This window comes from Seriola aureovittata, chromosome 12, assembly GCF_021018895.1.
Source record: "Seriola aureovittata isolate HTS-2021-v1 ecotype China chromosome 12, ASM2101889v1, whole genome shotgun sequence".
Taxonomy (NCBI): Eukaryota; Metazoa; Chordata; class Actinopteri; order Carangiformes; family Carangidae; genus Seriola; species Seriola aureovittata.
Genome location: NC_079375.1, coordinates 10,819,199 through 10,845,170, shown reverse-complemented (window position 1 = coordinate 10,845,170; position 25,972 = coordinate 10,819,199). Strand labels below are relative to the sequence as shown.

The window sequence follows — 25,972 nt, the reverse complement described above, 5'->3', positions numbered from 1 at the left end:
TTCTGAGAAGTTGTGTTTATTTCAATGGGGGGGGTTTACATGTCACTGTATTCTGAGCAAACAGGGCATTAGGTGTCTGGTGTAGAAGTGGGATAACAGGTTGACAACAGCACTGCAGCTCTTGTGTAAAATGTTACATTTCAAATAATACTCACAGGTCAATGCATCTAATATGAATTTACTGAATGCATACTTAGGAGACGTGGTTCAATACAAGGTTGTTGTTTCCTCAGTTTGCTTCATCTGGGTCAGCCTATTTCCTTGTTTTGCGGGCTGTGATTGGAGGCTTCAGGGTGCAGCAGGTGAAACCTGAGTAGCTGTTATTACCACACCTGTGAGCTACGCCCCTCTTTGTTCCTTTCAGTGCCTGTGGAGTTTGTAGGAAATGGCAGCAGCAACTATTTCGATTGAACAAGACCAATTTTGTTGTCCAGTTTGCCTGGAGATTTTGAGAGACCCGGTGACGATCCCCTGTGGACATACTTACTGTTTGGACTGTATAGAAGACTACTGGAACCGGACCAAGCAGAAAGACCAGTACAGCTGCCCTCAGTGCAGGCAGGTGTTTAATCCCAGACCTCTGCTGAGTAGAAACACAGTTTTGGGTGAAGTAGTGGAAAAGCTTCAGCGAACCGGATTTCAAGCTGCATCTCAGCACTTGGCGAAACCTGAGGAAGTGAAATGCAGTGCTTGTACGGGGAGAAAGAGCAAAGCTGTCAAATCCTGTCTTGTGTGCTTGGAGTCTTACTGTGTGGCTCACTTAAGAGTCCACGAAGAACGCTTTCATGGAAAGGTCCATAAACTGATCCCAGCTTCAGATCAGCTTAGAGAGAAGCTGTGTCCAGAGCACAACAAATTAATGAGGCTGTACTGTCGCACTGACCAGCAGTGTGTGTGCTATCAATGTGTGAAAGAGAGACACAAGGGCCATGACGCAGTCTCAGTGGCAGATGAGAGGACAACACAACAGGTGTGTTTGAACATTTCCTAAGATGCCGAACTTATTCCTTAATTTATTATTTAGATTTTGGGGAGTTCAAATATGTTTATGAGCAGCTTGACTTACTGTTCGATAAATAAACCAAGATTAGAATTGACTTTTTATTCTCATACTTTTGATTGATTCTGATTTTTACATGTAAAATACAGTATAGTATTCCTGAATCTTCCTAAGGGTTATTAAAATATCTATGTAGTTGTGGTTTGCGCTCCTCAGCCTGTGATAACAGTTGTGTAATGTTTTCTGTGGTTCTGGAGGAGCTTCATCGAGTCTGAGAAAATAACCCTAATGATGTAATAATTCCTTCAATCTAAAAAAGTCTGTGTTATTATTTATGTATTCAGATTTGACTGTTATGATTCTCTCATGGAGTGTTGGCACAAATTGCAGCAGTCAGCCACCAAAGGTTTTTGAAGTTAGTATTTGGGGCATTTTTTTGCCTTTATTTCAATGGCCACAGTGAGAGAGATACAGGAAAGTCGGGGAGAGAGAGCAACAATAAGGCTTTTAAAATCCCTCATTTGCCTGTGTCATAGTCGCTGCTGCTGCTCCAACTGCTGGCCATGTAGATTAACGGGCCAAATCAGCAAACCAAATGAATAAATGATATCTAACTTCCTGTTGTTTTAACAAAAAAATCCAGTTTTCTTTTTCATCTGCAACAACTAACAAAAGATAATAAATGCAATAATTTTGCCTCATGTCTCTCCACACCCTCATCTCTGCAATGGAGTAAAACTCAGGATATCTTTACTAAGACTGCACCAAGTATTTTTTTTTCTCTCTCTCTCTTCAAGTCATTTGGAAGTGAAATTCTATATAAAACTTGCTGTATAAGAAAGACAGTAGGGTGGCTCTGTTTTTGAAAAATTCAGACACGACAGATCCCTAATTCATACATCTGGTGTGTAAAATGAAGAATATGTCTTTTTTAGCCTGATGTAAAGTCTTCAGCTTTTAAAATATTGAACACAAGGAGTGCAAAATGTGCCCTGGTCCTGCAGCCATATCTTGTGTGTCAAGAGTGTAGATTGATAGACCAAAGGCTTTGCACGGCAATCCAATCCCTTTGATTGTAAAATCAAAACTTTCCATCTTGAAAGTCAACCATGGAAAAAAAATATTCAACTGAGCAGCCTGAGGGACTGGGCTTTGTGATATTCATCTTTTGTATTCTCTTAGAAAAAACTCCAAGAAACCTCTTTGAAGTCTGTGCAGAAATTGAAGGACATTCAAAAGGAACTTAGATATATTATCAGATACATCAAGGTGAGTGTATTTTTAATCCAGGAACTTTAAATATGTTGTTGACATACTGTGCAGAATCAAAAGTCGTGCAAGTTGTGCATGATTCCTGGAGAACCAAAAAGTGAAAAGTTTATCCTCCACAGCACTCCACAGACGCAGCAGTGGAGGAGAGTGAGAGGGTTTTCTCCAGGCTGATTCGCTCCATAGAGAAACAAAGCTGTGAGGTGAAGGAGCTGATCCAAGTCCAGGAGAGAGCGGCTGTCAGTCAGGCTGAGGAGCTGCTGGAGAAGACGCAGAGGGAGATAGCTGCACTGAGGAGGACTGATGCTGAGCTGGAGAAGCTGTGTCGCACTGAGGATCACATCCACTTCCTTCAGGTGAGGATCAAAAGCTGACTCAAGCATAGGCTTGTTTGAATATTTACAGATAGAAAGATGATCTTACATGTTTTTATTTCCTCAAAACTTGATTATTGCAATGGCTTCATCACACCAGTTTTTAACCTTTTGATACAGTCAGTCAAGTTTTAGGAGTGATTTGAAAAAAAAAAAAAAAAAAAGATTTTTGACTACGCTTAAGACTCTTTGCTATGTTTCTGGGCCAGTATTTATTTAACTATAAACTATTATTTAACTTGAGATTTACACTAAGTAATGCACTTGAGAGTCAACTCAGGAGTGAGTGTTTAGAATAAAACACATTTATCTAGTGAGTTGCATACTTACAGTGAAGCCTAAGAGTGACCTTTAAGCAACTTCTCATAATCATCTGATCAGTTCATGATCAGAATTTGGTGGTCTAAGGTCACTGTGACCTCACAAAACTTCCCCTCAATTTAACTGAGTAAATTTAATTGAATTAATTTCACCTAATTTTGAGTAGTGGAATGATATGCTGCAAATGATCTGGCTGATCTGGAGTTGAACCAGGGATTCACTGCTCAGGGCATTTGGCACATGTTGTATGAGCCCTAATCATTCTGCTATTTAGTCAGTAGGTCAGTCACTTCCATTTGACTGAATAATATTAATTTAATCAATTTCAATCAATTCCATTTAATTGACTTAATTTATTTTACTTTTACTTAGCCCACTTACTTTGATCCAGTGGGTCAGTAGTTGGGGTGTATAATTTCACTCAATTTAATTTAAAAAGTAAATTTAAGTGAATTAATTTCATTCAATTAGTGGTATATATCCTGATATGCAGAGGTTAAACTGAAAATGAATTATGGAAATAAAGTTAAGTAATAAAACCCTTTTTAAAACATTGCAAAAAAATTGCTGCCTAACTGTCAGTCAATTATGACGTGACACAAGCTGATGTAGTTTCCAACTTGAATATTGTATCTGTTTCAATAGTGTTAGTCTTGTTGAAGTATTGTATGAAAAGGCTAGATGGATATTTGGGAGCCTGGTCTTAATCACTGACCACTGATCACGTCTGAAAGTCACATCTTTATAGACTCTTTGTTTTTCTACATTAAAGTTTTTTACGCAGTAATATGATGATATGATGTTGTTGTGAAAGTTATGAGATACACTGAAATAATTAACAGTCTGATTTTGTCAAAGTGTAAGGTCTCAGACATATTTATCAAATACTCTATCCCAGAAGTTCAGCACACTTGAACTAAATATATTATTATTCTGATCCAGTTAATATATTATATTTGACTTTTAAGCTTTCACATTAGTTTTCAATTTGTTACTTTTTTAATCATTTTGTAACTTAGTTTTTAAAAAGAACTCTACAAATAATAATTATAGTCATTATCTTTCACATTGCTTTTGCTGTGGGCCAGTTAAAGATAAGGTTGAAAAAAAGAGTAAATGAATCTAATATCCACCACACCTCATGGCAGATCCAGTTAATATGATTTCAAGCACAGTGTGAACATGACAGAGGTTTATCAGACTTGTTGCATTTCCATTCAAATGCTGTCCTCTAATTTGCTTGTGTTGACTGTCACTGCAGAACAAGTCTCTTCACTTCCCTGCAAAAGCTGTGGAGATGCCCAGCACTGATGCACTTCAATATTTAATGTACAAAACAATGAAAGGATCCCTGGCTGATCTGAAGGACAGTCTGGATGAAACACTCAACAGAGAATTCAACAGAATCTCTGAAAAGGGTATGTGTCTCTTTCAACTGATTATCAGACTCATTATTAAGGACAATTATTCTATTTTTAGAAGTATATATCATATATTATCATTTTCTCTGCATTTGTAGTCATTTCACTGAAGGAAACCAGCAATCAAAGTAAAAAAGACTCTGAAAAGACCAAAGGTATGTTTGTTGATTTTTTTTTTCTTTTTGGAGTTAATTAAATTTAACAATGATTCTGACATGAGTTCAATGTCAGTAAACTATACTAATATCTATGACAGCAAAAGATGCCGACACACCATACAACTTAGAACCAAAGACAAGAGCTGATTTCCTACAATGTGAGTACAACTTTTTCATAAACCATATAACAAGGCTAACACCAAGTCCCAGATTTATACCACAAACTGATTCTCAGGTTTTTCGTTTGCTATGTGTTCACACTAGAAAAGTGACAAAGTAAGTACTGTTGATGCACACTGTCCTCCCACAATGCAATTCCCTAAGGAAACTAAGGATTGAGTTCTGGTTGTTGAAAAAGATCCAAGATGAAACTCTTTGGAAAGCTAGTGCCATTCAAACTTCAGGGTTGCACGTAATGTATGATTTTGATTTTGTATATGCATTGCTATAACTGTGTACTATTAATATACATATAGATTTACTATATTGTATGCATTTCAGACACAGCAGCATGCCAACATTTGGTCATAGATGTATACTCTAGAGATAAAAGTGTACGCCATGTTTGTTGTAATTCTTTTTTCATCAATAAAGTATTTATTTCCAAAATGATATATTGTTAGAAACAAATTATGAAAATTAAATTAATCTCAAATATATTATAGTAATATTACAATTTACAAAAGATAAAGTGCAAAGATCAGTCCCTCCAGAATATTGCAATGTCACAGTTGCATTAATTAATTCAAATTCAACCAATCCCTGACATTTTATGCCTTACTATGACATTTTTATGCCATATTATACATGACGTTTTTGACATTTTTATTAAAATACGATACTATGACTTTTGGTGCCTTACTATACTATGATGTTTTTTGAAATTGTTATGCCTTACTATAGTATGATATTTTTATTCTATATTCTAATAGGCCATGTTTTGACATTTTATGCCTTACTATAGTATGACATTTTTTTGCCATACTATACTATGATGTTTTTATGCCTTAATATACTATGATGTGTTTTGACATTTTTATGAAATGCTATAATATGACTTTTGGTGCATTACTCTTGACATTTTTATGCCTTACAACGATGATGATTTTTGACATTCCTATGCCTTATTATAATGTGACATTCTTTGACATTTTTATGCCTTACATTAATGTGATATTTTTTACATTTTATGCCTTAATATACTATGACGTCTTTTGGCATTTTAATGAAATACTATAGTATGACTTTTTTCTGCCTTAATATGCTATGATATTTTTATTCTATATTCCAATATGCCATTTGTTGACATTATTATGCCTTACTATACTATGACATTTCTATGACTTACTATACTGACGTTTTTTTACATTTTTATGGCTTACTATACTGTGACATTTGTTGACATTTTATGCCTTAATATACTGTAAATGTTTTTGACAGTTTATGCCTCACAATACAATGATAATTTTCAACATTTTTATGCATTAGGCAAGGCAAGACAAGGCAAGTTTATTTGTAGAGCATAAAAGACATCAAGACAGAATATAAAAGCAACACAAGTAAAAAGACATTTAAATACAATTTAAAAAGTGTTGAATTTGGAAATAAAAAGAAGCTAAAAATGAATAACACGGATAAAACAGTAGAATAAAAGTTACAGTGCAGTGTAAAATATTAACTCTCAAATTTTTTTTAATAAAAGGCAGTGGCAAAAAGAAAAGACTTCAGCTTTGATTTAAAAGACCTGAGAGTTGCGGCAGACCTACAATTTTCTGGGAGTTTGTTCCAGATATGTGGAGCATAAAAACTGAATGCTACTTCTCCATGTTTAGGTTTTACTTTGGGAATAGAAAGCCGACCTGTCCCAGTTGAGGTTTAGATGGTTCATAATGTAGCAGTAGATCAGAAAAAAGTATTTTGGCCATAAACCACTCAGTGTTTTATAAACCAACAGCAGTATTTTAAAATCAGTTATTTGACAGACAGGAAGCCAGTTTAAAGATCTGAGAACTGAAGTTTTAGAATCTATTATCTTGGTCTTAGTGAGGACTGGGGCAGCAGCATCCTGAATCAGCTGCAGCTGTATAATCGATTTCTTTAGGGAGACCTGTGAAGACACTGTTACAGTATTCAAGTCTACTGAAGATAGATGCATGGACCAGTTTTTCCAAATCCTGCTGAGACATAAGTCCTTTAATTCTTGATATACTCTTGGATAGATAGATAGATAGATAGATAGATAGATAGATAGATAGATAGATAGATAGATATCCCCATAATATATTATGCAATTTTATGATATTTTTATGCCTTATTATACTACTCACTAAACTGTGACGTTCTTTGACATTCCTGTGCCTTACTATAATGTGACCTTCTTTGACAATTTTATGCCGAACATACTATGATGTTTTTTTTTACATTTTATACCTTAGTATACTATGACGTTTTTTGATGTTTTTTTATGCCTTATTATACTATAGTAGTATATATAGTAGTTTTTTTCACTTTTGAGGTCTTACTATACTATGTCATCTTTATACCTTTTTATACTACATATACCTTAGGTATATATACCTTAGTATACTATGACGTCTTTATACCTTACTATATTATGATGTTTTTAGATGTTTTTATGCCTTATTATACTATGACATTTTTTCACTGTTTTTGCCATACCATACTATGTCATTCTTTCACTTTTTTTACATAGCATACTGGGGCATTTTTTCACTTTTTTTGCCATACTATCCAATGTCGTTTTTTTTTAAATATTAGGCCTAATTGTACTATGTCATATTTATACCTTACCATGCTATGGTGTTTTTTTAAATGTTTTTATGCCTTATTATGCTATGTTTTTTTTTTCCCTTTTTTTGCCATACTATACTGTGGCATTTTTTCCTTTTTTGCCAAACTATCCAATGTCGTTTTTTTCAAATTGTAAGCCCAATTGTATTATGTCGTATTCATACTTTACTATGCTATGATGTTTTTTGATGTTTTATGCCTTATTATGCTATGTCGTTTTTTCACTTTTTATTGCTATAGTATGCTATGTCGTTTTTTTTCACTTTTTAGGCCTCAGTATACAATGACGTCTTTCTACCTTACTATACTGTGATGTTTTATGATGTTTTAAGGCTCAATATGCTATGTCGTTTTTTCACTTTTTTGCCATAGTATACTATGTTGTTTTTTTTAACTTTTTTGCCATATTATACTATGTCATTTTTTTTTCACTTTTTAGGCCTCAGTATACAATGACGTCTTTCTACCTTACTATACTGTGATGTTTTAAGGCTCAATATGCTATGTCGTTTTTTCACTTTTTTGCCATAGTATACTATGTCGTTTTTTAACTTTTTTACTATATTATACTGTCGTTTTTTTTCACTTTTTAGGCCTCAGTATACTATGACATCTTTGTACCTTACTATACTATGACGTTTTTTGATGTTTTAAGGCTCAATATGCTATATCGTTTTTTAACTTTTTTGCCACAGTATACTGTCATTTTTTCACTTTTTTTGCCATACAATACTATGTCGTTTTTTTTCACTTTTTAGGACTCAGTATACTATGACGTCTTTCTACCTTACTATACTATGATGTTTTTGATTTTTTTAAGCTTTAATATGCTGTCACTTTTTCAGCCACACATTACTATGTCATTTTTTTCACATTGTAGACCTAAGTATACTATGATGTCTTTATATCTTATTATACTATGATGTTTTTTGATGTTTTTATGCCTTATTATGCTATGTCGTTTTTTATCACTTTTTAGGCCTCAGTATATTATGACATCTTTGTACCTTACTATACTATGATGTTTTTTGATGTTTTAAGGCTCAATATGCTATGTCATTTTTTCACTTTTTTGCCATAGTATACTATGTCATTTTTTCACTTTTTTACCATATTATACTATGTCGTTTTTTTTCACTTTTTAGGCCTCAGTATACTATGACATCTTTGTACCTTACTATACTATGACGTTTTTTGATGTTTTAAGGCTCAATATGCTATATCGTTTTTTAACTTTTTTGCCACAGTATACTATGTCATTTTTTCACTTTTTTTGCCATACAATACTATGTCGTTTTTTTCACTTTTTAGGACTCAGTATACTATGACGTCTTTCTACCTTACTATACTATGATGTTTTTGATTTTTTTAAGCTTTAATATGCTGTGTCACTTTTTCAGCCACACATTACTATGTCATTTTTTTCACATTGTAGACCTAAGTATACTATAATGTATTTATATCTTATTATACTATGATGTTTTTTGATGTTTTTATGCCTTATTATGCTATGTCGTTTTTTTTCACTTTTTAGGCCTCAGTATACAATGACGTCTTTCTACCTTACTATACTGTGATGTTTTTTGATGTTTTAAGGCTCAATAGGCTATGTCGTTTTTTCACTTTTTTGCCATAGTATACTATGTCGTTTTTTTTACTTTTTTGCCATACTATACTATGTCGTTTTTTTTCACTTTTTAGGCCTCAGTATACTATGACGTTTTTCTACCTTACTATACTGTGATGTTTTTTTGATGTTTTAAGGCTCAATATGCTATGTCGTTTTTTCACTTTTTTGCCATAGTATACTATGTTGTTTTTTTTAACTTTTTTGCCATACTATACTATGTCGTTTTTTTTCACTTTTTAGGCCTCAGTATACAATGACGTCTTTCTACCTTACTATACTGTGATGTTTTATGATGTTTTAAGGCTCAATATGCTATGTCGTTTTTTCACTTTTTTGCCATAGTATACTATGTTGTTTTTTTTAACTTTTTTGCCATATTATACTATGTCATTTTTTTTTCACTTTTTAGGCCTCAGTATACAATGACGTCTTTCTACCTTACTATACTGTGATGTTTTAAGGCTCAATATGCTATGTCGTTTTTTCACTTTTTTGCCATAGTATACTATGTCATTTTTTAACTTTTTTACTATATTATACTGTCGTTTTTTTTCACTTTTTAGGCCTCAGTATACTATGACATCTTTGTACCTTACTATACTATGACGTTTTTTGATGTTTTAAGGCTCAATATGCTATATCGTTTTTTAACTTTTTTGCCACAGTATACTGTCATTTTTTCACTTTTTTGCCATACAATACTATGTCGTTTTTTTTCACTTTTTAGGACTCAGTATACTATGACGTCTTTCTACCTTACTATACTATGATGTTTTTGATTTTTTTAAGCTTTAATATGCTGTCACTTTTTCAGCCACACATTACTATGTCATTTTTTTCACATTGTAGACCTAAGTATACTATGATGTCTTTATATCTTATTATACTATGATGTTTTTTGATGTTTTTATGCCTTATTATGCTATGTCGTTTTTTATCACTTTTTAGGCCTCAGTATATTATGACATCTTTGTACCTTACTATACTATGATGTTTTTTGATGTTTTAAGGCTCAATATGCTATGTCATTTTTTCACTTTTTTTGCCATACAATACTATGTCGTTTTTTTCACTTTTTAGGACTCAGTATACTATGACGTCTTTCTACCTTACTATACTATGATGTTTTTGATTTTTTTAAGCTTTAATATGCTGTGTCACTTTTTCAGCCACACATTACTATGTCATTTTTTTCACATTGTAGACCTAAGTATACTATAATGTATTTATATCTTATTATACTATGATGTTTTTTGATGTTTTTATGCCTTATTATGCTATGTCGTTTTTTTTCACTTTTTAGGCCTCAGTATACAATGACGTCTTTCTACCTTACTATACTGTGATGTTTTTTGATGTTTTAAGGCTCAATAGGCTATGTCGTTTTTTCACTTTTTTGCCATAGTATACTATGTCGTTTTTTTTACTTTTTTGCCATACTATACTATGTCGTTTTTTTTCACTTTTTAGGCCTCAGTATACTATGACGTTTTTCTACCTTACTATACTCTGATGTTTTTTTGATGTTTTAAGGCTCAATATGCTATGTCGTTTTTCACTTTTTTGCCATACTGTACTATGTCGTTTTTTATACTTTTTTGCCATATTATACTATGTCGTTTTTTTTCACTTTTTAGGCCTCAGTATACTATGACGTCTTTCTACCTTACTATACTGTGATGTTTTGTGATGTTTTAAGGCTCAATATGCTATGTCGTTTTTTCACTTTTTTGCCATACTATACTATGTCGTTTTTTTTCACTTTTTAGGCCTCAGTATACAATGACGTCTTTCTACCTTACTATACTGTGATGTTTTTTGATGTTTTAAGGCTCAATATGCTATGTCGTTTTTTCACTTTTTTGCCATTTTTTTTTACTTTTTTGCCATACTATACTATGTCGTTTTTTTTCACTTTTTAGGCCTCAGTATACTATGACATCTTTGTACCTTACTATACTGTGATGTTTTTTTTATGTTTTTATGCCTTATTGTGCTATGTCGTTTTTTCACTTTTTATTGCCATAGTATACTATGTAGTTTTTCATTACTTTTTAGGCCTCAGTATACAATGACGTCTTTCTACCTTACTATACTGTGATGTTTTTTGATGTTTTAAGGCTCAATATGCTATGTCGTTTTTTGACTTTTTTGCCATAGCATACTATGTCGTTTTTTAACTTTTTTGCCATATTATACTATGTCGTTTATTTTCACTTTTTAGGCCTCAGTATGCTATGACATCTTTGTACCTTACTATACTATGATGTTTTTTGGCTCAATATGCTGTATTGTTTTTTCACTTTTTTGCCATAGTATACTATGTCATTTTTTCACTTTTTTTGCCATACAATACTTTGTCGTTTTTTTTTCACTTTTTAGGACTCAGTATACCATGACGTCTTTCTACCTTACTATACTGTGATGTTTTAAGGCTCAATATGCTATGTCGTTTTTTCACTTTTTTGCCATAGTATACTATGTCGTTTTTTTAACTTTTTTGCCATACTATACTATGTCGTTTTTTTTCACTTTTTAGGCCTCAGTATACTATGACATCTTTGTACCTTACTATACTGTGATGTTTTTTTTATGTTTTTATGCGTTATTATGCTATGTCGTTTTTTCACTTTTTATTGCCATAGTATACTATGTTGTTTTTCATTACTTTTTAGGCCTCAGTATACAATGACGTCTTTCTACCTTACTATACTGTGATGTTTTTTGATGTTTTAAGGCTCAATATGCTATGTCGTTTTTTCACTTTTTTGCCATAGTATACTATGTCGTTTTTTCACTTTTTTGCCATACTATACTATGTCGTTTTTTTTCAGTTTTTAGGCCTCAGTATACAATGACATCTTTGTACCTTACTATACTATGATGTTTTTTGATGTTTTAAGGCTCAATATGCTATGTCATTTTTTCACTTTTTTGCCATACAATACTTTGTCGTTTTTTTTCACTTTTTAGGACTCAGTATACCATGACGTCTTTCTACCTTACTATACTATGATGTTTTTTGGCTCAATATGCTATATCGTTTTTTTTCACTTTTTAGGATTCAGTATACCATGACGTCTTTCTACCTTACTATACTCTGATGTTTTTTGATGTTTTAAGGCTCAATATGCTATGTCGTTTTTTAACTTTTTTGCCATACTATACTATGTCGTTTTTTTTTTTTTTTTTTTTTTTTTCACTTTTTAGGATTCAGTATACCATGACGTCTTTCTACCTTACTATACTGTGATGTTTTTTGATGTTTTAAGGCTCAATATGCTATGTCGTTTTTTCACTTTTTTGCCATACTATACTATGTCGTTTTTTTCACTTTTTAGGCCTCAGTATACAATGACGTCTTTCTACCTTACTATACTGTGATGTTTTTTGATGTTTTAAGGCTCAATATGCTATGTCGTTTTTTCACTTTTTTGCCATAGCATACTATGTCGTTTTTTAACTTTTTTGCCATACTATACTATGTCGTTTTTTTTCACTTTTTAGGCCTCAGTATACTATGACATCTTTGTACCTTACTATACTGTGATGTTTTTTTTATGTTTTTATGCGTTATTATGCTATGTCGTTTTTTCACTTTTTATTGCCATAGTATACTATGTTGTTTTTCATTACTTTTTAGGCCTCAGTATACAATGACGTCTTTCTACCTTACTATACTGTGATGTTTTTTGAGGTTTTAAGGCTCAATATGCTATGTCGTTTTTTCACTTTTTTGCCATAGTATACTATGTCGTTTTTTAACTTTTTTGCCATATTATACTATGTCGTTTATTTTCACTTTTTAGGCCTCAGTATACTATGACATCTTTGTACCTTACTATACTATGATGTTTTTTGGCTCAATATGCTATATCGTTTTTTCACTTTTTTGCCATAGTATACTATGTCATTTTTTCACTTTTTTTGCCATACAATACTTTGTCGTTTTTTTTCACTTTATAGGCCTCAGTATACTATGACGTCTTTCTACCTTACTATACTGTGATGTTTTTTGATGTTTTAAGGCTCAATATGCTATGTCGTTTTTTCACTTTTTTGCCATAGTATACTATGTCGTTTTTTTAACTTTTTTGCCATACTATACTATGTCGTTTTTTTTCACTTTTTAGGCCTCAGTATACTATGACATCTTTGTACCTTACTATACTGTGATGTTTTTTTTATGTTTTTATGCCTTATTTTTCACTTTTTTTTGCCATAGTATACTATGTCGCTTTTTAACTTTTTTGCCATATTATACTATGTCGTTTATTTTCACTTTTTAGGCCTCAGTATACTATGACATCTTTGTACCTTACTATACTATGATGTTTTTTGGCTCAATATGCTATATCGTTTTTTCACTTTTTAGGACTCAGTATACCATGACGTCTTTCTACCTTACTATACTGTGATGTTTTTTGATGTTTTAAGGCTCAATATGCTATGTCGTTTTTTCACTTTTTTGCCATACAATACTATGTCGTTTTTTTTCACTTTTTAGGCCTCAGTATACAATGACGTCTTTCTACCTTACTATACTATGATGTTTTTTGGCTCAATATGCTATATCGTTTTTTCACTTTTTAGGATTCAGTATACCATGACGTCTTTCTACCTTACTATACTGTGATGTTTTTTTTATGTGTTTATGCCTTATTATGCTATGTCGTTTTTTTCACTTTTTATTGCCATAGTATACTATGTTGTTTTTCATTACTTTTTAGGCCTCAGTATACAATGACGTCTTTCTACCTTACTATACTGTGATGTTTTTTGATGTTTTAAGGCTCAATATGCTATGTCATTTTTTCACTTTTTTGCCATAGTATACTATGTCGTTTTTTAACTTTTTTGCCATATTATACTATGTCGTTTATTTTCACTTTTTAGGCCTCAGTATACTATGACATCTTTGTACCTTACTATACTATGATGTTTTTTGGCTCAATATGCTATATCGTTTTTTCACTTTTTTGCCATAGTATACTATGTCATTTTTTCACTTTTTTTGCCATACAATACTTTGTCGTTTTTTTTCACTTTTTAGGACTCAGTGTACCATGACGTCTTTCTACTTTACTATACTGTGATGTTTTTTGATGTTTTAAGGCTCAATATGCTATGTCGTTTTTTCACTTTTTTGCCATAGTATACTATGTCGTTTTTTCACTTTTTATTGCCATACTATACTATGTCGTTTTTTTTCAGTTTTTAGGCCTCAGTATACAATGACATCTTTGTACCTTACTATACTATGATGTTTTTTGATGTTTTAAGGCTCAATATGCTATGTCATTTTTTCACTTTTTTGCCATACAATACTATGTCGTTTTTTTTCACTTTTTAGGCCTCAGTATACAATGACGTCTTTCTACCTTACTATACTATGATGTTTTTTGGCTCAATATGCTATATCGTTTTTTCACTTTTTAGGATTCAGTATACCATGACGTCTTTCTACCTTACTATACTGTGATGTTTTTTGATGTTTTAAGGCTCAATATGCTATGTCGTTTTTTCACTTTTTTGCCATACTATACTATGTCGTTTTTTTTCACTTTTTAGGCCTCAGTATACAATGACGTCTTTCTACCTTACTATACTGTGATGTTTTTTGATGTTTTAAGGCTCAATATGCTATGTCGTTTTTTCACTTTTTTGCCATAGTATACTATGTCGTTTTTTTAACTTTTTTGCCATACTATACTATGTCGTTTTTTTTCACTTTTTAGGATTCAGTATACCATGACGTCTTTCTACCTTACTATACTGTGATGTTTTTTGATGTTTTAAGGCTCAATATGCTATGTCGTTTTTTCACTTTTTTGCCATAGTATACTATGTCGTTTTTTTTCACTTTTTAGGCCTCAGTATACAATGACGTCTTTCTACCTTACTATACTGTGATGTTTTTTGATGTTTTAAGGCTCAATATGCTATGTCGTTTTTTCACTTTTTTGCCATAGTATACTATGTCGTTTTTTTAACTTTTTTGCCATACTATACTATGTCGTTTTTTTTCACTTTTTAGGCCTCAGTATACTATGACATCTTTGTACCTTACTATACTGTGATGTTTTTTTTATGTTTTTATGCCTTATTATGCTATGTCGTTTTTTTCACTTTTTATTGCCATAGTATACTATGTTGTTTTTCATTACTTTTTAGGCCTCAGTATACAATGACGTCTTTCTACCTTACTATACTATGATGTTTTTTTATGTTTTTATGCCTTATTATGCTATGTCGTTTTTTTCACTTTTTATTGCCATAGTATACTATGTTGTTTTTCATTACTTTTTAGGCCTCAGTATACAATGACGTCTTTCTACCTTACTATACTGTGATGTTTTTTGATGTTTTAAGGCTCAATATGCTATGTCATTTTTTCACTTTTTTGCCATAGTATACTATGTCGTTTTTTAACTTTTTTGCCATATTATACTATGTCGTTTATTTTCACTTTTTAGGCCTCAGTATACTATGAAATCTTTGTACCATACTATACTATGATGTTTTTTGGCTCAATATGCTATATCGTTTTTTCACTTTTTTGCCATAGTATACTATGTCATTTTTTCACTTTTTTTGCCATACAATACTTTGTCGTTTTTTTTCACTTTTTAGGACTCAGTATACCATGACGTCTTTCTACTTTACTATACTGTGATGTTTTTTGATGTTTTAAGGCTCAATATGCTATGTCGTTTTTTCAGTTTTTTGCCATAGTATACTATGTCGTTTTTTCACTTTTTATTGCCATACTATACTATGTCGTTTTTTTTCAGTTTTTAGGCCTCAGTATACAATGACATCTTTGTACCTTACTATACTATGATGTTTTTTGATGTTTTAAGGCTCAATATGCTATGTCATTTTTTCACTTTTTTGCCATATTATACTATGTCGTTTATTTTCACTTTTTAGGCCTCAGTATACTATGACATCTTTGTACCTTACTATACTATGATGTTTTTTGGCTCAATATGCTATATCGTTTTTTCACTTTTTGCCATAGTATACTATGTCATTTTTTCACTTTTTTTGCCATACTATACTATGTCTTTTTTTTTCACTTTTTAGGACTCAGTATACTATGACGTCTTTCTACCTTACTATACTGTGATGTTTTTTGATGTTTTAAGGCTCAATATGCTATGTCGTTTTTTCACTTTTTTGCCATACTATACTATGTCATTTTTTTTCACTTTTTAGGCCTCAGTATACTATCACATCTTTGTACCTTACTATACTATGATGTTTTTTTAATGTTTTAAGGCTCAATATGCTATATCGTTTTTTCACTTTTTTGCCATAGTATACTATGTCATTTTTTCACTTTTTTTGCCATACTATACTATGTCGTTTTTTTTCACTTTTTAGGCCTCAGTATACTATGACATCTTTGTACCTTACTATACTGTGATGTTTTTTTTATGTTTTTATGCCTTATTATGCTATGTCGTTTTTTCACTTTTTATTGCCATAGTATACTATGTCGTTTTTTTTACTTTTTTGCCATACTATACTATGTCGTTTTTTTTCAGTTTTTAGGCCTCAGTATACTATGACGTTTTTCTACCTTACCATACTGTGATGTTTTTTGATGTTTTAAGGCTCAATATGCTATGTGGTTTTTTCACTTTTTTGCCATAGTATACTATGTCGTTTTTTTTACTTTTTTGCCATACTATACTATGTCGTTTTTTTTTCACTTTTTAGGCCTCAGTATACTATGACATCTTTGTACCTTACTATACTGTGATGTTTTTTTTATGTTTTTATGCCTTATTATGCTATGTCGTTTTTTCACTTTTTATTGCCATAGTATACTATGTTGTTTTTCATTACTTTTTAGGCCTCAGTATACAATGACGTCTTTCTACCTTACTATACTGTGATGTTTTTTGAGGTTTTAAGGCTCAATATGCTATGTCGTTTTTTCACTTTTTTGCCATAGTATACTATGTCGTTTTTTCACTTTTTTGCCATATTATACTATGTCGTTTATTTTCACTTTTCAGGCCTCAGTATACTATGACATCTTTGTACCTTACTATACTATGATGTTTTTTGGCTCAATATGCTATATCGTTTTTTCACTTTTTTGCCATAGTATACTATGTCATTTTTTCACTTTTTTTGCCATACAATACTTTGTCGTTTTTTTTCACTTTTTAGGACTCAGTATACTATGACGTCTTTCTACCTTACTATACTGTGATGTTTTTTGATGTTTTAAGGCTCAATATGCTATGTCGTTTTTTCACTTTTTTGCCATAGTATACTATGTCGTTTTTTCACTTTTTATTGCCATACTATACTATGTCGTTTTTTTTCACTTTTTAGGCCTCAGTATATTATGACATCTTTGTACCTACTATACTATGATGTTTTTTGATGTTTTAAGGCTCAATATGCTATATCGTTTGTTCACTTTTTTGCCATAGTATACTATGTCATTTTTTCACTTTTTTTGCCATACAATACTATGTCATTTTTTTTCACTTTTTAGGACTCAGTATACTATGACGTCTTTCTACCTTACTATACTATGATGTTTTTGATTTTTTTAAGCTTGAATATACTGTCACTTTTTCAGCCACACATTACTATGTCATTTTTTTCACATTGTAGACCTAAGTATACTATGATGTCTTTATATCTTATTATACTATGATGTTTTTTGATGTTTTTATGCCTTATTATGCTATGTCATTTTTTTTTCACTTTTTAGGCCTCAGTATACAATGACGTCTTTCTACCTTACTATACTGTGATGTTTTTTGATGTTTTAAGGCTCAATATGCTATGTCGTTTTTTCACTTTTTTGCCATACTATACTATGTCGTTTTTTTTCAGTTTTTAGGCCTCAGTATACTATGACGTCTTTCTACCTTACTATACTGTGATGTTTTGTGATGTTTTAAGGCTCAATATGCTATGTCGTTTTTTTCACTTTTTTGCCATAGTATACTATGTCGTTTTTTAACTTTTTTGCCATATTATACTATGTCGTTTATTTTCACTTTTTAGGACTCAGTATACTATGACATCTTTCTACCTTACTATACTGTGATGTTTTTTGATGTTTTAAGGCTCAATATGCTATGTCGTTTTTTCACTTTTTTGCCATACTATACTATGTCGTTTTTTTCACTTTTTTGCCATATTATACTATGTCGTTTATTTTCACTTTTTAGGACTCAGTATACTATGACATCTTTCTACCTTACTATACTGTGATGTTTTTTGATGTTTTAAGGCTCAATATGCTATGTCGTTTTTTAACTTTTTTGCCATATTATACTATGTCGTTTATTTTCACTTTTTAGGACTCAGTATACTATGACATCTTTGTACCTTACTATACTCTGATGTTTTTTTTATGTTTTTATGCCTTATTATGCTATGTCGTTTTTTCACTTTTTTTGCCATACTATACTATGTCGTTTTTTTTCACTTTTTAGGCCTCAGTATATACTATGACGTCTTTATACCTTACTATACTATAATGTTTTTGATGTTTTTATCCCAATTAAATTATGTTGTTTTTTCATTTTTTTTGCTATACTATGTCGTTTTTTTCACTTTTTCAGCCTCAGTATACTATGACGTCTTTATACCTTACTATACTATGATGTTTTTGATTTTTTTAAGCTTTAATATGCTGTGTCACTTTTTCAGCCACACATTACTATGTCATTTTTTTCACATTGTAGACCTAAGTATACTATGATGTCTTTATATCTTATTATACTATGTTGTTTTTTCACTTTGTTTTTTGTGACTATGTTGAAACTTTATGCCTCACAATACAATGATAATTTTCAACCTTTTTATGCATTAGGCAAGGCAAGACAAGGCAATACAAGTTTATTTGTATAGCACATTTCAACAACAAGGCAATTCAAAGTTTTTTACACAGAGCATAAAAGGCATCAAGACAGAATATAAAAGCAACACAAATAAAAAGACATTTGGAAATAAAAAAGAAGCTAAAAATGAATAACACGGATAAAACAGTAGAATAAAAGTTACAGTGCATTGTAAAATATTAACTAAAATTTGGTTTAATAAAAGGCAGTGGCAAAAAGAAAAGACTTCAGCTTTGATTTAAAAGACCTGAGAGTTGAGGCAGACCTGCAATTTTCTGGGAGTTTGTTCCAGATATGTGGAGCATAAACACTGAATGCTACTTCTCCATGTTTAGTTTTTACTCTGGGAATAGAAAGCCGACCTGTCCCAGTTGACCGGAGAGGTCTAGATGGTTCATGCCGTAGCAGCACATCAGAAATGTATTTTGGCCCTAAACCATTCAGTGCCTTATAAACCAACAGCAGTATTTTAAAATCAATTATTTGACAGACAGGATGCCAGTTTAAAGATCTGAGAACTGAAGTTGTATGATCTATTATCTTGGTCTTAGTGAGGACTCAAGCAGCAGCATTCTGAATCAGCTGCAGCTGTATGATCGATTTCTTTAGGGAGACCTGTGAAGACTCAGTATACTATGACACCTTTGTACCTTACTATACTATGATGTTCTTTGATGTTTTTATGCCTTATTATGCTATGTCGTTTTTTTATCACTTTTTAGGCCTCAGTATATTATGACATCTTTGTACCTTACTATACTATGATGTTTTGTGATGTTTTAAGGCTCAATATGCTATGTCGTTTTTTCACTTTTTTGCCATACTATACTATGTGGTTTTTTTACTTTTTTGCCATACTATACTATGTCGTTTTTTTTCACTTTTTAGGCCTCAGTATACTATGACATCTTTGTACCTTACTATACTATGATGTTTTTTGATGTTTTAAGGCTCAATATGCTATGTCGTTTTTTACTTTTTTGCCATACTATACTACGTCGTTTTTTTCACTTTTTAGGCCTCAGTATACTGTGATGTTTTTTTGATGTTTTAAGGCTCAATATGCTATGTCGTTTTTTTACTTTTTTGCCATACTATACTATGTTGTTTTTTCACGTTTTTGCCATACTATACTATGTCGTTTTTTTTCACTTTTTAGGCCTCAGTGTACTATGACGTCTTTCTACCTTACTATACTATGATGCTTTTTGGCTCAATATGCTATGTCGTTTTTTCACTTTTTTGCCATAAAATACTGTCTTTTTTTTTTTCACTTTTTTGGCCTCAGTATACTATGACGTTTTTCTACCTTACTATACTGTGATGTTTTTTTTATGTTTTAAGGCTCATTATGCTATGTCGTTTTTTTACTTTTTTGCCATACTATACTATGTCATTTTTTCCCTTTTTGCCATACTATACTATGTCGTTTTTTTACTTTTTTGCCATACTATACTATGTCGTTTTTTTTCACTTTTTAGGCCTTAGTATACTATGATGTTTTAAGGCTCAATATGCTATGTCGTTTTTTTACTTTTTTGCCATACTATACTATGTCGTTTTTTCACGTTTTTGCCATACTATACTATGTTGTTTTTTTTCACTTTTTAGGCCTCAGTATACTATGACGTCTTTCTACCTTACTATACTGTGATGTTTTAAGGCTCAATATGCTATGTCGTTTTTTTTACTTTTTTGCCATACTATACTGTCGTTTTTTACACTTTTTTGCCATACTATACTATGTCATTTTTTTTCACTTTTTAGGCCTCAGTATACTATGACGTCTTTCTACCTTACTATACTGTGATGTTTTAAGGCTCAATATGCTATGTCGTTTTTTCACTTTTTTGCCATACTATACTATGTCTTTTTTTTTTTCACTTTTTAGTCCTCAGTATACTATGACGTTTTTCTACCTTACTATACTGTGATGTTTTTCTGATGTTTTAAGGCTCAATATGCTATGTCGTTTTTTCACTTTTTTGCCATACTATACTATGTCGTTTTTTTACCTTACTATACTGTGATGTTTTTTTGATGTTTTAAGGCTCAATATGCTATGTCGTTTTTTCACTTTTTTGCCATACTATACTATGTCATTTTTTTTCACTTTTTAGGCCTCAGTATACTATCACATCTTTGTACCTTACTATACTATGATGTTTTTTAATGTTTTAAGGCTCAATATGCTATATCGTTTTTTCACTTTTTTGCCATAGTATACTATGTCATTTTTTCACTTTTTAGGCCTCAGTATATCACATCTTTGTACCTTACTATACTGTGATGTTTTTTGATGTTTTAAGGCTCAATATGCTATGTCGTTTTTTCACTTTTTATTGCCATACTATACTGTCGTTTTTTCACTTTTTTGCCATAGTATACTATGTCGTTTTTTACTTTTTTGCCATACTATACTACGTCATTTTTTTCACTTTTTAGGCCTCAGTATACTATGACATCTTTGTACCTTACTATACTATGATGTTTTTTGATGTTTTAAGGCTCAATATGCTATGTCGTTTTTTTACTTTTTTGCCATACCATACTATTTTATTTTTTCCCTTTTTGCCATACTATACTATGTCGTTTTTTCACGTTTTTGCCATACTGTACTATGTTGTTTTTTTTCACTTTTTAGGCCTCAGTATACTATGACGTCTTTCTACCTTACTATACTGTGATGTTTTAAGGCTCAATATGCTGTCGTTTTTTCACTTTTTTGCCATACTATACTATGTTGTTTTTTCACTTTTTTGCCATACTATACTATGTCATTTTTTTTCACTTTTTAGGCCTCAGTATACTATGACGTCTTTCTACCTTACTATACTGTGATGTTTTAAGGCTCAATATTCTATGTCGTTTTTTCACTTTTTTGCCATAGTATACTATGTCGTTTTTTACTTTTTTGCCATACTATACTACGTCGTTTTCTTCACTTTTTAGGCCTCAGTATACTATGACATCTTTGTACCTTACTATACTGATGTTTTTTGATGTTTTAAGGCTCAATATGCTATATCGTTTTTTCACTTTTTTGCCGTAGTATACTACGTCATTTTTTCACTTTTTTTGCCATACAATACTAAGTTGTTTTTTTTCACTTTTTAGACCTCAGTATACTATGACGTTTTTCTACCTTACTATACTGTGATGTTTTTTTGATGTTTTAAGGCTCAATATGCTATGTCGTTTTTTCACTTTTTTGCCATACTATACTATGTCGTTTTTTTTCACTTTTTTGGCCTCAGTATACTATCACGTTTTTCTACCTTACTATACTGTGATGTTTTTTTGATGTTTTAAGGCTCAATATGCTATGTCGTTTTTTTACTTTTTTGCCATACTATACTATGTCGTTTTTTATACTTTTTTGCCATACTATACTATGTCATTTTTTTTCACTTTTTAGGCCTCAGTATGCTATGACGTCTTTCTACCTTACTATACTGTGATGTTTTAAGGCTCAATATGCTATGTCGTTTTTTCACTTTTTTGCCATACTATACTATGTCTTTTTTTTTTTCACTTTTTAGGCCTCAGTATACTATCACATCTTTGTACCTTACTATACTGTGATGTTTTTTGATGTTTTAAGGCTCAATATGCTATGTCGTTTTTTCACTTTTTATTGCCATACTATACTATGTCGTTTTTTTTCACTTTTTAGGCCTCAGTATGCTATGACGTCTTTCTACCTTACTATACTGTGATGTTTTAAGGCTCAATATGCTATGTCGTTTTTTCACTTTTTTGCCATACTCTACTATGTCTTTTTTTTTTCACTTTTTAGGCCTCAGTATACTATCACATCTTTGTACCTTACTATACTGTGATGTTTTTTGATGTTTTAAGGCTCAATATGCTATGTCGTTTTTTCACTTTTTATTGCCATACTATACTATGTCGTTTTTTTTCACTTTTTAGGCCTCAGTATACTATGACATCTTTCTACCTTACTATACTATGATGTTTTTTGATGTTTTAAGGCTCAATATGCTATGTCGTTTTTTTACTTTTTTGCCATACTATACTATGTCGTTTTTTTTTTCACTATTTAGGCCTCAGTATACTATGACGTCTTTCTACCTTACTATACTGTGATGTTTTAAGGCTCAATATGCTATGTCGTTTTTTCATTTTTTTGCCATACTATACTATGTCGTTTTTTATACTTTTTTGCCATACTATACTATGTCATTTTTTTTCACTTTTTAGGCCTCAGTATGCTATGACGTCTTTCTACCTTACTATACTGTGATGTTTTAAGGCTCAATATGCTATGTCGTTTTTTCACTTTTTTGCCATACTATACTATGTCTTTTTTTTTTTCACTTTTTAGGCCTCAGTATACTATCACATCTTTGTACCTTACTATACTGTGATGTTTTTTGATGTTTTAAGGCTCAATATGCTATGTCGTTTTTTCACTTTTTATTGCCTTATTATACTATGTCTTTTTTTTCACTTTTCAGGCCTCAGTATACTATGACATCTTTGTACCTTACTATACTATGATGTTTTTTGATGTTTTAAGGCTCAATATGCTATGTCGTTTTTTCACTTTTTTGCCATACTGTACTGTCGTTTTTTTTCACTTTTTAGGCCTCAGTATACTATGACTTCTTTCTACCTTGCTATACTGTGATGTTTTTTGATGTTTTAAAAAACATAGTATAATATGGCAAAAAAAGTGAAAGAAGACATAGTATAATGAGGCATAAAAACATCCTAGTATAGTGAGGTACCAAGGCAGTATAGTAAGGCCTAAAAAGTAAAAAAAAAACGACATAGTATAGTACGGCAAAAAAAGTGATAAAATGACTTATATATAATTGTATAATCAGGCATAAAAACATCAAAAAAACTTCATAGTATAGCAAGTTATATAAACATCATAGTATACTGAGGCCTAAAAAATGTAATAAGTGACAAAGAAATTTGAAAAAACGACATAGCATAGTAAGGTATAAAGATATCATGGTATACTGAGGACTAAAAAGTGAAAAAACAGCATTGTATAGTATGGCAAAAAAAGTGATAAAATGACTTAGTATAATTAGGCATAAAAACACCAAAAAACGACATAGCATAGCAAGGTATAAAGACGTCACTGTATAATGAGGCCTAAAAAGTGAAAAAACGACATAGATAATAAGTCATAAAAACATCAAAAAATGTCATAGTATAGTACGGTATAAAGACATCATAGTGTAAAATAGCAAAAAAAGTTAAAAAAAAACATAGTATAATGAGGCCTAAAAACACCAAAAAACTTCTTAGTATAGTAAGGCATAAAAAGCAAAAAAAGTGATAAAATGACTGAGTATAATTAGACATAAAAACGTCATAGTATACTAAGGCCCAAAAAATTACAAAGTGTAGTATGGCTAAAAAAGTGAAAAAACGGCATACTATTATAAGGTTTAAAAGTGAAAAAATTACATTGGATAGCATTGAAAAAAAGTGGCCTAAAAAGTGAAAAAAAAAAAAAATATAGTATAATATGGCAAAAAAAAAAGTGATAAAATGACAGCATTTTTTCACTTTCTTTGCCATACTAGACTGATTATACAATGACATCTTTATACTTTATATGTAATATGCAAGGTCATCTTTTCACAACTAGAATTTGTCTTTTTTTTCATTTTTTAGGCCTTATTATACCATGGCGTCTTTATACCTTGCTATACTATGTTTTTTTTGCCTAATTATATTCAGTCATTTTATCACATTTTTTGCCTTACTATACTGTGACGTCTTGGTACCTAACTATACTATAAAGTTTTTTGATGTTTTTATGCCTTACTATACTATGCCGTTTTTAAAAAAAAATTTTTTACTAAACATCACTACTACATCATTTACTAGACTGTCATTTTTTTAGGCCTTCGTATATTATGACGTCTTTATAACTTGCTATACTATGTTTTTATGCTTAATATGACTTTTTTTTTTTTTTTTTTCACTATACTATACTATGCCATACATCAAGTATGCATAAAAACATCAGAAAACTTCATAGTATAGTGAGGTACCACAGGACGTCACAGTATGGTAAGGTCTAAAAAGTAAAAAGAACAATTGTATAATATGGTAAAAAAGTGAAAAGAAGACATAGCATATTAAGCATTAAAACATCAAGAAACAGGTATAGTAAGGTATAAAGACGTCATTGTATAATGAGGCCTAAGAAGTGAAAAAAACAACATGGTCTAGTATGGCAAGAAAAGTGTTAAAATTACTTTGTATAATTAGGCACAAATATATCAAAAAATGTCATAGTATACTGAGGACTAAAAAGTGAAAAAAAAAAAAAAAAAAAGTATTTTTTCCCTTTTTTTGCTATACTAGACTGTCTTTTTTTTAGGCCTTAGTATTCGTTTTTTGAGGTTTCAATGCTTAATATGCTGTCTTTTTTTTTTCCTCTTTAGGCCTTACTATACTGTGAGAGTTGACAAATAGCTCAGTGGCCTTATTATGAAACCCATGACTAGCTGGTGTCTGACAATGTCCATCTCTCTATCCAGATTACAATGATATAACCCTGGATCCAAACACAGCCAACCCTTATTTATGCTTCTGTGATGGTCGGAGAGCTGTTACCACACGTTTAGAGCCACAGCTATTCCCAGAACACCCGGATCGTTTCACCAGCTGGGCCCAGGTACTGTGCAGAGCGGGGATGGCCGGGCGCTGCTACTGGGAGGTAGAGTGGACTGGAAACGGAGGGGTTTCCATCGGTGTCTGCTACAAAAACATGAGCAGAAGTGGAGGAGGGAGTGACAGCAAGCTGGGACACAACTCCAAATCCTGGAGCCTGGACTGCTCTCACTCAGTTTGCTCATTTCAGCACAATAAGGAGAGTGTGACCATTGCATCTGCCTGCTGCAGCAGGATAGGAGTGTATCTGGACCTGAGGGGTGGGACTTTGTCTTTCTACAATGTTGCTGATACAATGGTTTTACTTCATAAAGTTAAGACTACATTCACCCAACCTGTATACCCAGGATTTTGGGTGGGATTAGGTTCTACTTTGAAGCTATGTTAAACTAACTGTACTCATTCAACAGTTCAAGAAACCTTGTACATATGGGG

General features: G+C 31.6%; 1 protein-coding gene across 1 annotated transcript; it reads left to right on the top strand.

The window, feature by feature from the left end:
* Positions 1 to 37: 37 nt before the first annotated feature.
* LOC130178376 (E3 ubiquitin/ISG15 ligase TRIM25-like) lies at positions 38 to 25,941 on the top strand. The gene is made up of 7 exons (XM_056390507.1): positions 38 to 970; positions 2,183 to 2,269; positions 2,392 to 2,625; positions 4,226 to 4,382; positions 4,484 to 4,540; positions 4,642 to 4,701; positions 25,405 to 25,941. Exons 1-7 carry the CDS (start codon positions 386 to 388, stop codon positions 25,923 to 25,925), a joined length of 1,701 nt encoding a protein of 566 aa, XP_056246482.1. The 5' UTR covers positions 38 to 385; the 3' UTR covers positions 25,926 to 25,941.
* The last annotated feature ends 31 nt before the right edge of the window (positions 25,942 to 25,972 follow it).

Excerpts from the sequence above, each read along its gene's own strand:
- LOC130178376 (XM_056390507.1), top strand. The coding sequence starts at position 386 with ATGGCAGCAGCAACTATTTCGATTGAACAAGACCAATTTTGTTGTCCA. Across the intron at positions 2,270-2,391 it reads ATATTATCAGATACATCAAG|CACTCCACAGACGCAGCAGT; the intron begins GTGAGTGTATTT and ends TATCCTCCACAG. Across the intron at positions 2,626-4,225 it reads ATCACATCCACTTCCTTCAG|AACAAGTCTCTTCACTTCCC; the intron begins GTGAGGATCAAA and ends CTGTCACTGCAG.